Below are 13,666 nucleotides of genomic sequence, written 5' to 3' on the forward strand. Positions count from 1 at the left end.
CTATAACCGTATGAGTGGGGTATTTATTTGTTACGAGACTCAAATTTTCTCTGAACTGTTCCGCAACTATATCATCGGAGTCTGGGGGTCGGTAGAAGGAGCCAATTATTAACTTAGTTCGGCTGTTAAGTATAACCTCCACCCATACCAATTCGCACGGAGTATCTACTTCGACTTCACTACAAGATAAACCACTACTGACAGGCACAAACACTCCACCACCAATTCTGCCTAATCTATCTTTCCTGAACACCGTCTGAGACTTCGTAAAAATTTCTGCAGAACTTATTTCAGGCTTTAGCCAGCTTTCTGTACCTATAACGATTTCGGCTTCTGTGCTTTCTATTAGTGCTTGAAGCTCAGGGACTTTCCCAGCACAACTACAACAATTTACAACTACAATTCCGAATGTTCCTTGATCCAAGCACGTCCTGCATTTGCCATGCACCCTTTGAGATTGCAGCCCACCCCGTACTTTCCTGAGGCCTTCTAACCTAAAAAACCGCCCAGTCCACGCCACACAGCCTCCGCTACCCGTGTAGCCGCCAGCTGAGTGTAGTGAACTCCTGACCTATTCAGCGGAACCCGAAACCCCACCACCCTATGGCGCAAGTCAAGGAATCTGCAGCCAACACGGTCGCAAAACCGTCTGAGCCTCTGATTCAGACCCTCCACCCGGCTCTGCACCAAAGGTCCGCAGTCGGTTCTGTCAACGATGCTGCAGATGGTGAGCTCTGCCTTCATCTCGTAAGCAAGACCGGCAGCCTTCACCAAATCAGATAGCCGCTGGAATCCAGAGAGAATTTCCTCAGATCCAAAGCGACACACGTCATTAGTGCCAACATGTGCCACCACCTGCAGCTGGCTGCACCCTGTGCTCTTCATGCTATCCGGAAGGACCCTTTCCACATAAGGAACGACTCCACACGGAGTGCACACTGGATTTCTTCCCCTCCTTAGCCGCCATATCCCTAACGGGCCCCATTACGCGCCTAACATTGGAGCTCCCAACTACCAATAAGCCCACCCTCTGTGATTGCCCGGACCTTGAAGACTGAGAATCATCCTCTGAAACAGGACAGGCAGCTGCATCTGGCTCAGCCAGAGACAGTGCCTGAAACCTGTTTGTCAGACGGACCGGGGAGGCTTTCTGATCAGCCTCCGGGGACGTCTTTCGCTGCCTGCCACGCCTTGGAAAGACCTCCCAATCGACCACAGGCGAGGGCTCAGCCCCACTGCGGGCAGCAACCGGGGCAACCACAGTGGCAGACCGATCTGGGGACAGACGGGATGAGGTTGACATCCCCGTGATACCCAAGTCCGGCTCCCCACAGTGGTGCCCATTGGCAACAGCCCCAAGCTGCGACCTAAGTCAGCGCCACTTGCAGCTGTGAGCGAAGGGATGCCAACTCAGCCCTCATCCGAACACAGCAATCACAGTCCCTGTCCATTCTAATCGATGTTGAACAACAGTTACTGAAATACGAGTCAGTGCCTAGATAACGTAAGGGAAACACGCAAAGAATGTATTAACTAACCTGTACAAATGCCTAACGACTGCGCTACAATCTGCCTGAATTTACGATTACAGTAACTAAAACTCGAAATTACACCTCCTATACGAAACTCACACGCAATTTAAGTAAGAATCTACGAAGTAAACACTAAAGCGCGATGCTACAACTCTCAAATACTATAATACGCCCGAAATTTATGAATTAAACACTGCAAGTACCCAAAAATACGCAAAGAAATTAAGAATTAAACTATGTAACAAATAAGTAAGCTAGGGTTATACGACTTGCTGCTGCAGCTGCTTATCCAAAGGCGGCAGGGAGCACACTGGCTGTGACCAACCGGTGGCGTGGGTGCCACTACAATTTCCTTTGTCTTAGGGTCTTCCTTTTTTATTTTTCTCGCTGCTCCTTGGGTTTCCCTGGCTGGGAGGACCTAACTGATTCAGTCTGTGGGACTCAGGATGAGCATGAAGCCCTAGAACCAGCTGCTTTTGAGCTCCTCAGTCACTGGCGGGTGTCTTTTTTCCCAATAGCAGAAACCTGGGAAAGGTGTGATCCAAGGGACCCCTTTCTAGCGAGAGAAGCCGAAGACGACTTACACTTTCCCAGCTTAGAAGTGGGGACAGACGTCCCTGATGGTTGGGGGGGGGGTGTTGCCCCCAAATTAGGTGGTGTGGGAGCAACAGGGAGGGAAATGCCCCGCACCATCAAGGGGGCAGGTGTAGTCTTCCGGCTCTGAGAGGTTACTGGGGTTGGCAAAGTTGATGGGGCCAGATCGGTTGTAGCGGCGGCCTAAGATGATGTCATATGTATAGGATGTAGGCATTCAAATTTTCTCTTAGCCTCAGTGTAGGTCAGTCAGTCCAGGGTCTTGTTCTTCATGATTTTCCTTTATTTCTGGAGAATCCTGCAGTCTGGCGAGCAAGGTGAATGGTGCTCTCCGTAGTTGACACAGATGGGAGGCGGGGCACATGGAGTATTGGGATGTGATGGGTGTGCACAATCTTGACATGTGATGCTGGAGGTGCAGCCAGAAGACATATGGCTGAACTTCCAGCACTTAAAGCACCGTGTCAGGGGAGGCATATAGGGCTTTATGTCACAGCGGTAGACCATCACCTCACCTTCTCATGCGCTGATAGTTACGCTACACACCAATGTGGAGCCCTCTGGCAGCAGAGGGTTGCAACTTTGGTCAGCGAAGCAGGAAAATTAACTGAGTAATATCCATCACATGTAATACCGCAACTGATATCGAGAATGAAGCAAAAAATTTTGAGGTATTACTTTTCAGCATGCTCTCGTAATTTGGTAATCTTCATTTAATTTGGAAATTTAACTGCAACTTGACACCAAGTCACTGTCTGTATGAAAAGTACCTCATTTCTGAGCTTACTAATTTTAGCTAGCCTAATACATGTTTTCAAGAGACATTTTTTTTTCTTTTCACAATCAGAAACATTATCTAAAGTATTTAGTGCTGTTACAAGTCACTGGTCTCCAGAGGGAGGAGTGGGAGGTATTGTCCCCCATATGGCCCTTCCATCCCATTGTGAGTGTTTTATATGAAGAACTGGAAACAATTTTGTTCTCATGATCAGCTCAGCACAACAGTTGATTGACAGAATACCATCTCAACATGCCTAACCCCCCTGTCCCCCCTGCGGGTCTGGGGTTTACAATAGGCCTGAAGTATTCCTGCCTGTCGTAAGAGGCGACTAAAAGAAGTCTCACATATTTCGGCCTTTGTGATGGTCCCCTGTAGGGTTTGACCTCCGTTCTTCAAAATTTTCCCAAAGAGTAAGCGAATTGGGGAAGGGCGTCTTACATAGTGCATCGTGTCCATCGTCCATTGAGATCTTTAGCCCACTTTCTCACCGTCGCATATCAGTCCCATTCATTCTCCATCTCTTGGGCGAGGACACCCTGGGTGTGTTTTCCACAACGCACTATGCAGTGTCACTTCCTGCGTAGACGATGACCATGGACTTCTTTGCACCTGATATCCAGCACGGTAGCCAGTCCGTTGTGGTGAGTTCACCATTTACCCTGTTGGTTGTAGCCCCCTGACCACAAGGAGATCACTCTGCTGATGCCTGTGCTGTTAACTCCCCACATATGCCAAGGGGTAGATGCCCATCGCCCTGGGGCATTGGGTCTCCAGGCAATGGCCATAATGCCAGGTGGCCTTCGCTGTGGCTGGGTGGCACCTGTGGGGAGGGCCCCTGGTCAGGGCGGACTACATGCGATGAAGCGTAGTCCATCATCTATTGCTGGTGGTAAATCACCAGCAGTCTCTAAGCATTCACGAGCTCAATTCAACGCACAGAAGTATGACCCCAAGTCGTTCCCCTCCCTGGCCACACCATGGGAGGAATGTCAGGCTAATGACAGCAGCGGATCTTATTCACCCCAGTACCGTGTATGTTCAAGAGCTGATGGGGAATCTTTCATGACGATGAAGCCTCTGTTTTTTGTTGAGCATTTAGAGGACAAGTTTGGGGAGGTGGAGGGATTGTCCAAAATGAGATCTGGGTCAGTCTTGATCAAAACAGCATCCTCTGCCCATTCACGGGTGCTACTTGCTTGTGACAAGCTGGGGGATGTTTCTGTAACCATCACGCCCCATAAAAGCTTAAATATGTTTCAGGGTGTCATATTTCACAGGGACCTTCTTTTGCAGTCTGACGATGAGCTGTGCGCCAATTTAGAGTGGCAAGATGTACATTTCGTCCGGCGTGTCCACCGGGATCCGAGGGATAATCAGGTTGCCACGGTGCCTTCATCTTGGCCTTTGAGGGCTCATCGGAATCGGGTTGATGAACTTATGAGACAAAATTGTCAGATAATGCACATGCAGCTCTCAGGTAAGTGTGGCATATCACGAGATCATTTACAGGCCATTATTGCAGAACATAAAACAATGTGCATGGTGGGTGCCTCAAATGCTCACTCCTGACAAACAAAGGAGAGTGGGCATCTGTCAACAATTTCTTTTGCATTTTGAGCATGAAGCATGAGGGTGATGGGTTCCATAACAACATTGTGTCATGATGAAAGCTGTGTTCACCATTTTGATCCCAAAAGCAAGATCATCACTGGAGTTAGACCACAAATGATCACTGATGGTGGGGGGGGGGGGGGGGAGGGGGAAAGATTGAATTCATGCTGGAAGGCACTACCATAAACTCTACAAGATACTGAGAGACCATCAGAAAACTGAAGCACAAATTCGAGGTCATCCACGCAAAAGTCCTGCAACACACTGGCACCTCGTGTTCACTGTCATTGATCATCCTCCATACTGTCCTGACTTGGCCCTATCAGATTTTCCATGTTTCCAAAACTTAAAGAACATCTTTGAGGACTTCTCTTAAATAGTGATGAAGTGGTGAGGTTGTGGCTCTGTCAACAAAGTTATGCAGTGACAGTAACAACAAACTGGTGTCTCCCTGGGAGAAATGTATTCATTGCCAGGCTGACTGTGTTGGGAAAGATGTAGAATGTCAATAAAGTTTAAAAATAAAGCTCTTGGGTTTTCACAGAAATTCAGAATCATTTTTCTGCCCACCCTCAAAGAACAAAAAATGCTACTTGGTCACATTAAAGTCTGTGTTGCTTGGATCCTCCTTGGCATGCTGTCCACGAGGCAGTAGAAACATTGCTACTTCAGCCTGCCCGTAGATGGTAGGCTTGTGGGTTTCTGAGATGATCTGCTTCAAGTTTCAACCTGTTCTAAGTATGCTCAGGCCATTTCTTGCAAGCAGTTACTACTACTACTACTACTACTACATTGTTATCATCATCCTATATTCGGCAGTGAAGAGAAGCAGACTCCACTGATGCCATGTTATTACTAGTGGGGTGACGTTCTATTGCAGATGTGCCCTAGCCCACCCTCATGTACCATATTGCTACAGAGGTTTGTTCTGTTGTTAGTAATGGGTCAACACAGGCCTTCTTGCCACCTCCAGAAAGACAGTGCACAGTTCTGTTACATTCTGTCTGAGGTACGCGAGACCATAATTTGTAGGTGGTGTCACCTGATGTTGATTGCAGCCAACCATCACTTGGCATATCTTCAGTATTTTGTGTTTCACAACAGGAGTTGATTGAATGCTGTAGCTGTGGCGTATGCCAATTCTGGGTTAACAGCCCTTACTGTAAAGTTTAAGCTTCAAATTATCATTCGAGGCCTGGTAACAGACTTAACATTGCACATAAGCTGTATTGTTCCATTCTAAATTGGAGATGCAGTGCACCCTACCGAACTATTGACAATCCAGGTTTACTCCTGCCTCCATCGCACAGATGGATTAATGCAGCGATCTCTTAAGATCATCTTTGAATTTCATCTGGCTGAAGGTGACCATTTCCTGACTCATGGACTCAAGTTGTTATCATTCTTCTCCCTTATGGGTTGCATGGGTAAGATCTTTGAGCAGATGGTCAACTGTTGCCTTATCTAGATCTTGGAATCCAGGAAGTTCCTCTGTCACTATCAGTTTGAGTGCAAGATATATCACTCCACTAGTGGTAACATGGCCCTGTTGAAGACTGTTGCACGACCTAATTTAATAGTATTTGGAAACAACATTCGCCAGTTACTTCACGACATAGACTTCAAAATTGTGTCTTTCCATTTTTATAGTCCTGCTATTTTAAACACAGAGACTACGATATCCTGTCTGACTAAAGAGAATGGAATCCCTCTAGGCAGTGTTTAAAGTGTGACTCACTGAAATTGTTGTTGATGGTACAATGACCACTGTAAGACGTATTGTCCAGAGTTGCTTCTTTGTAGATGATTGGATCTGACAACTAGGAGGCTAAAAGAATGGGCAGAGAAGGTTTTTCTCAACTGAGCACAGTTGCCACATTCAGGTTTCTTTTTGTTGGGGCAATTGTGGAAATTGGGAATTAATTTGTGCGAATAGTCCATGAAAATAAATTTCAAATGTCAATTCTACAGCACTGTAATTGACACTCAAATTCAAGTAAATAAAAGGGTGTGCCCATATCTATTGCCACTTATTAAATAAATACACCTTTCACCTTTACATAAGGAAGTACAGTATATTTCTAAAATGAGACAATTATGTTTTTAGTTTCTTGTATAGATCATTACTTCCTTTGCATAATCACGAACATGTTGCCAACTCTTCTGGCATTAACACTGGCATCACATGTGATTCTCATTAAGATAAAATAGTAACTAAAATAACAGCTGTTTGGACACTATTTACTTTATTTTGATGGCAGTATCTCCTAAGTTTAGATTTCAGAAATACCTCGTTATGTACAACAAACGCTGCTTATGATCTTGACCTGAAAAATATGTAGATCCTGTTAGCCTTCATAAAGATAAGTAGGTTACTGATAAATGAGCTTTTCTTGAAGAAACTTGGCGAGGGCGTTATTTGGCAGTGAAACAGGTGCCTCCTCCTAAAGTGAAAGTTTACTGCATGATTCACACTTTCTTAATTTGTTTTTTGTGGGTGCAATGTAGAATAATAATTGAATAAGTAACACAGATGGACATTGTAATGGTTCCACATCAGCTCTTACACATATTTATATAGTTTTGCGCAATTGGCAATTTGTGGGCAACATGTCACAATACTGTATATCACACTATTTAACTGCAGAAATGGCAGTTCTGAAAATGGTCAAAATTGACCAACTAAGTGAAACTAAATTGAACACGTGTAAGCAACAACCAAGGTGGAACCATTACAATGCCCTTCAACAAATCTAAGGCTGTGGTACCAGACAGGAAGAAAATGATTATAACACAGTATTTTATGATAACGGCATACACGATATTTATTACTGTACAGACATTCCATGCAAACATACATCACTGATAAAAACAACTTCAACAAATAATTTTCAATTATGTAATAACTGTAGGTTTGTCACGTCCAGTAAATTCTTGCAATCGAGCCAACTCCAAAGCGAGTGAGATAAGTGGCTTGAGGACAACCTGAAATCAAAATAAGAAACTATTATAAGGCAACAGCAGCAATGCTTTTAAAATGACTACACTGAGGATATTAAGACTGAGTGGATTCTGGTCCACTGTCGCTCATAGAAGACATACAATCTAAACTTTTATTAAAAAATTTTGTTGACTACCGTAAGGACAGAACTGGCCCTATGATCCTCTTTAAGAAAGGATGTCTTATTTGTAATACAACTGGAGGGGAGGCCATATGCGACTTGAAACATATGACATGTTGCATTTAGAAGTGATCTCAATACATGGTGAGAACAGTGGAGTCTTGCTAGAGCTTTAGATTTTTACAGTTCTACTTGTTATCATTTTCTTGCTACCCTGTACATATATTTGTGTTTATGCTGGTGTGGATGTGCAGGAAAATGGATTCAGTAACTCGTTACTGTTTTTTTTCCTTTTTTGGCAAAATGTACTTTAAAACTGAAAAGTTGACTGCTTATTCAGTATTGTTGTGAATAGCATTAATTCACACAATTCTCACACCAAAAATGAAACATTTCAAAACATTTTCACTGACATTGTTGAAAGACTCGTGGTTTGAAATAGGTAATTCTGAACACTCAGGTGTTGACATTGTTGGAAGACTCGTGGTTTGAAATAGGTGATTCTGAACACTCAGGTGTATGTTAAAATACAGTTGTTGACAATCATGATGTCAGTGGCACTGATTGTGATAGTAATGATAGAAACCTCTAGGTTTGGGTGCAGATGTCAATCTGTGGTCACTTGGGTACTGTATGATGTTAGTGGTAGACATGTGAAACAGATATTATAATAAAAGAAAACTTTGCATACAACAAGATGCTTCGAATCACTCTGTTTGCAATGTATTTTACAATAAGGTGATTAATTTGGTTATGACTGAGGCCAACAGAAATACTACACAGAGGACAACCGTGCAAGCCTAACCGAAGTGATGTCACATTCTTGAATACAAATCATGTTTTGAATAACATTTTGGCAACAATAAAGGGAAGAAATTACTGTAACGCTTTTCCAGTATTCGTGTTTCACTGAGATGCCATTGTAAGCAAAAAAATTTTCACTAGACTGAGCTGTAACTTATCTGTATTCTGATGGTGAAATGAAATGATTTTATTTATATTATTTCCAAGTATCTTGTTATTGTAATGAGACACAGCATCGAATCATCAGAATGCTTGTCGTACTAAACATGTTAAGCAATGTGCAATTAATAGAACTGGTGGAAAGGCTTCCACGGTGATCCTCCAGATGCTCCAGTCACACCACTGAACAGCAATATTTTCATGGATCCAGTTTAATGACTGTGTAGTGGGTTTCAGTGAGACTCAGTATGTATCAGCTAGCATAGTGCATATTTTGGATTTGGAGCTTTTCATCCTTTCATAGTCATGGCATTATGTTGGTACAACTAATTCAGAAACAAAACGAATTGTTTTGAAAGCAATAATTTGATCTAGATACTTAGCAATAGTGGCTACCAACAGAAACTCTCTCATATAAAATGCCTCCCACTGCACCTACTGCCATGCATTCTGTGTAGTGTTCGGATCTATTCTTATAGCACACAGATCAGGGAAGTTTGCAGTTAGTTGATATTATCACACTTAAACCAGTAACAGAGATTGTAGAATGAAGGCTTTCACGACCGGGTGACATGGCTGTTGATATACTTTTCGGGATGTGAGGTCGTGGTCCAAGACTCGGCAAGACTCAGCGGAGCAGCGCCTCTGAGGAAGTCCAGCGCAGTTCTGGACGAAACGTAAGGAGCAGAAAAGTTCTTGGACCACGACCTCACATCCCGAAAAGTATATCAACAGCCAGTAACAGAGAGCTGGATATTTGGAAGCCTGTGGAAACATGCTTCATTTTGGTAGCTCAATATTAGAAGTCTTGACTAGTGATGGAATGCAGTTCTGCGAATTGGCCTTTATGTAAAGTATCAACTATGTGTCTTAATTTTGAATTAGGCTAATCCAACAAAAATGAAGTGAGATGCAAAATGAGTCTACTTGCAACACAGAAAATGCACACGATCTTCAAATCACAACTGTAAAGCTGAGGTAGGATATGATATGGTGTAACAGGAGAAGGGTAAAATCACTGTCTGGCCATCAGTTTTAGGTTTTCTTAGGTTACTCAAAATCTCATAGGGTAAATGCCTTTCAATTTGTTGCTGTATCGGCAGCTGGTGTGTCAGCTTCGGTACTTGGATATTCATGCAACTTCTCATTTGGCATAATGAGGCTATGTGGAGCCCGTACTATGTCATTACATAACAGGAGTGTCTTGTGTGGTAATTTAACCTGGGATCTCAATGTAACTAATCAGTGAGTCTTATTACTAGACTAAAGACATGACAATACCTTCCCCTCATTGATTTCCAATTGATCTAGGGGCTCTCTGTAACACCTCACTGTTGGCACTAGTTCCTCGAAAAAAACCAGAGGAACTGGTATGCAAAGGATCTTGTGCCATCAAAACACCCCATCACTAAAGCAGCTAAGATTTGAGCCTTCTTAAGGGGACCACTGACAACATAGGACACTGCCCATGAGGATTGTTTTGAACCCTTAAAAGTAACTGCATCTGTGTACCAATTACGCCTGGGAAAAAATTCCATTAAACATTCATGAAGGAAAATGTGAAGATGGTAAATGGATAGCTGCTGAAGTGTTGAACTTCAAGAAGTCATGGAGAGAAGCATTTGGAAAACCATTACTTTGTATTCATTTCTCAGAATCTTCAGAATGATGATTAAACATAAAAAGCTGGTACATACACTGCACCCTGAAGGGGAGAAGGTACTGAAATGAAACTTCCCAGGTTGAGAGGGTATGTGATGTTATTTAAGTGATTACAAAATCGAGTCAAATGTATGAGTAACTTGATAGTATAAACTTATTTATCAGTATGATGTTGCACCATCTATCGTTGGATATATGCACGAACTCAGCTGGGAAGAGGGTCATAAAACCATTGTATCCTTTCCTAAAGCAATCTGGCCCACATTGGGTGCTGCCACTGGGATAGAGTTGATACCCGAGATGGTCCCACACATTCTATCAGGGACAGATCTTACTGGCCATGTTAGTACCTCAAAATCCACAGGCGACGACAGTTCATAGAGACATGTATTGTGTGGATGAGCATTACCCCGATGCAAAATAGCACCACCTTACTTTCAGACAAGAATGCAGTATGTTCGTGGCATATAATCAAGCTGCCCTAGTTCCTGAATTCACTACCAACTGTGACCTGCAAGTCTTAGTCATTTATATACTCGTATATTCATCCAACATGATAGATTTGTGCATCACTTTTCAAATTAATATTTATCCTTATGCATAAATTATTTCACATCAGGGTTTGTGATACTGCAATGATTGAACATCATAGCCCTTTTAAAACTGAGAAATCAAACTTAGTGAAACTTAGAAGTTTGAAGAAATCTGTATAGATGAGTGGGTTGTCGACAAATCTGAAAGCTCCTCACGAAGCAAAATTAATAACAGAGGACACCATGAAAACTAGGAAATATATTCTGCTCTACTGTGCAATCCCTTGCCTCTAATACCACTTAATAATTGACTTACAATGTATGTATCCTCAATGTAGTCCTTTTTCATGCTTTTATCAGGCAAAATTGGTTTACTATTTGTATGATCAAACCCATTTACGTCAACCACAAATGTAACATTAATTAAAATGTGCAGCTGCATAATAATGTAACTAAAGATACTTCATAATAATCCACATAGTTCTGGAAAACATGTTATGTGCCTGTAACTAATGTTTTAGGAAACAACTCTTCCACTACCACACTTTATTTATTAAGTCACAACTGGTTTCACGGCTGAAGCCTCATTGTTAAGTTCTCATGCAGGTTGTTATCATGTTATGTGGCATATATATCAGTCAGATCACAACTAACACATATTTCCTAACTAGTCAACAGCCAGACAAAAATCAATTTTTGTAACGTCTGTTTCTCCCACTGTAAAAAAGAATTGTATTGTTTTGGTCATTTAGCTGTTTGAACTCAAGAACTCTTAATATTTTTTGCAATGAAGTTCTTTTTGTGGTTCACTGCTCTTTATTTACATGTTTAATAGTGTTGCAAAGAAATCTGTTATTACCACATTCACAATCACCTCAAATATCATTCCAACGATATTTTTTTACCATTTTCCAAAAATGAATGCTAAGAACACAGCTCTGTAGAAACTGTTGACAAAATAATTCATAATTTAAGGTACAGGTCTAATTAGTCTCGAGAACTGTATATGTGTTTTATGTGAATAAATTGGAAGTAAAATCGGTTTTTCATGAATGACAGAAAAATTACTCAAATCACCAATCTCCTTTTATTTATGAATTAAAGTCCAATAATTGTATTCTGAGATACAAATATAGGTAAAATATGATGTATATTTCACTTTCTCTCTGTGCCTCATGAAATCATGACAGATTCATTTAAAAAATAAATCATCTTTCTTTAATTCCATAATATGGTATACACAAAGCCAGAAAATATCTAATAAGAAGAAATTACAATAATTTACAAGTGTAGTAGATATATTACTTGCCTGAGGCTCTTCTGTGTATGCTTGTGGCTCATAGCTCTCAATATACACTCTAACAGTAGCACCACTACTGCCAGTACCACTAAGACGATACACTATACGTGACCCATCCTCAAAAAGAACACGGATTCCCTATGGAGACATCAACACACAATGCATTATATTTCAGTGGAAGGAAAACTTGGCTAATATTAATAACTTATTTGTGAAAGTTATCACATATTCATAATTACTAGAGACCTGAAAATTCACATTTGCTATAAATACAAACACAATGCATATTCTGCCTCAAAATGCAAATTTATGTATAACAAATGTTGTTTCATAGTTAACTGTATCCAGATGAACAATTTCATGAGGGATGGTTTGAAACTGCTTTATTTTCTCAATGTAAACATTGAAACAGTAATCAGTTGTGATTAATGGTATAGCACAGCATCTGGAAAAGCCAAACAGGAAAGATAATGTGTGTAGGAATGTGTCTCCAAAATAAACAGCACACCTCTGCATGAACACAGTGACTTATCAGCGTACTCCTGTAAGTTATGCTCTGGAGCCACGTCAAACAATGAGTGGGTACAAGTTGTGTATGGCAGTGCAGGACTCAGCTGTGGGACATACCACAATAGAACAATGAAATGCTCATAGCTGCATGTTGTATTCTGAAAAATTATACCACTTTAATGTGGTAATTTTAGATTTGGAACATGTGAACGATTGTTGCACAAGGTAACGGTAGAGGTTGTGCCTGAACAACTTCGTTTACAATGCTGTCAACCTTGGCAAGCAACTGTACGGTAGCCACTATCAATTGCTTTTTACACTTGGCTTTTCTTCGCTCTGTGCATAGCTCATTTTCTTTTCTTATTCTAAAATAACTAAAAACACTGATCTTGATCCATTGCAGATTTTGAGTATGGCTCTCACAACACCAGAATGGATCAGCAATTCCTACAACCACATGTCAGTTCTGCTTTCGCAGAAGCAAAGAACATGGGTATAGGCTGGGTGCCCTGTCAAAAGGAGGTGGGGCTTGATCCCCCGGCATCACCCCACACCTCTGAGGTGGTCAAAGTCATTTGTTTATGCTCATGAACACCTGCCATGTAGTATTGGTTGCAGTTTCCATACTACAGCGATCAGAAAACATAATCTGTCAACACATTTTGATTAAACCAAGAATCTTCCACTAAAATGCAAATAGAGCTATTTCAATCCTGCTTCTACTTCAAGTACTAGTCAGTTCTATCTGTACCATTGTCAAGAATTGGTCATATGGTTCATAAAAGGGCTCTGCAGTATGCTTCTCAGAGCTTGGTTGCAACAGATTCGAAATCACTCTTCTCCAAATTTTGCAATTATCACACTGGATGTGAAAAGAAAGATGACTGTTGAGAAAAACTTTAAGTTAAATAAACTTTGTTCACTGGTGAGAAAAAGCTGCTGCGTCTCAACAGAAACAATTATCTGTTGAAAGCCTACTAAAATAGAAAACAAGCAAAGACTATTATGGGGAAAAACTGGTTAAGTTTTGGAAAAGCAAATATTCCACTCACACAGCT

The 13,666-nt window shown here is 41.6% G+C and overlaps 1 protein-coding gene across 1 annotated transcript in view; it reads right to left on the minus strand.

The window, feature by feature from the left end:
- Positions 1-7,317: 7,317 nt before the first annotated feature.
- Positions 7,318-13,666, minus strand: part of LOC126248920 (phosphoglucomutase) — a 42,857-nt gene continuing 36,508 nt past the window's right edge. The window contains exons 10-11 of the mRNA XM_049950414.1: positions 12,108-12,236; positions 7,318-7,503 (exon numbers count right to left, since the gene is read on the minus strand). Of these exons, the coding sequence (XP_049806371.1) occupies positions 7,414-7,503; positions 12,108-12,236 (219 nt within the window). The 3' untranslated portion in view covers positions 7,318-7,413. The remainder of the gene's footprint in view (positions 7,504-12,107; positions 12,237-13,666) is intronic.

The sequence above is a fragment of the Schistocerca nitens genome, chromosome 3, assembly GCF_023898315.1.
Source record: "Schistocerca nitens isolate TAMUIC-IGC-003100 chromosome 3, iqSchNite1.1, whole genome shotgun sequence".
In the NCBI taxonomy this organism is placed as follows: Eukaryota; Metazoa; Arthropoda; class Insecta; order Orthoptera; family Acrididae; genus Schistocerca; species Schistocerca nitens.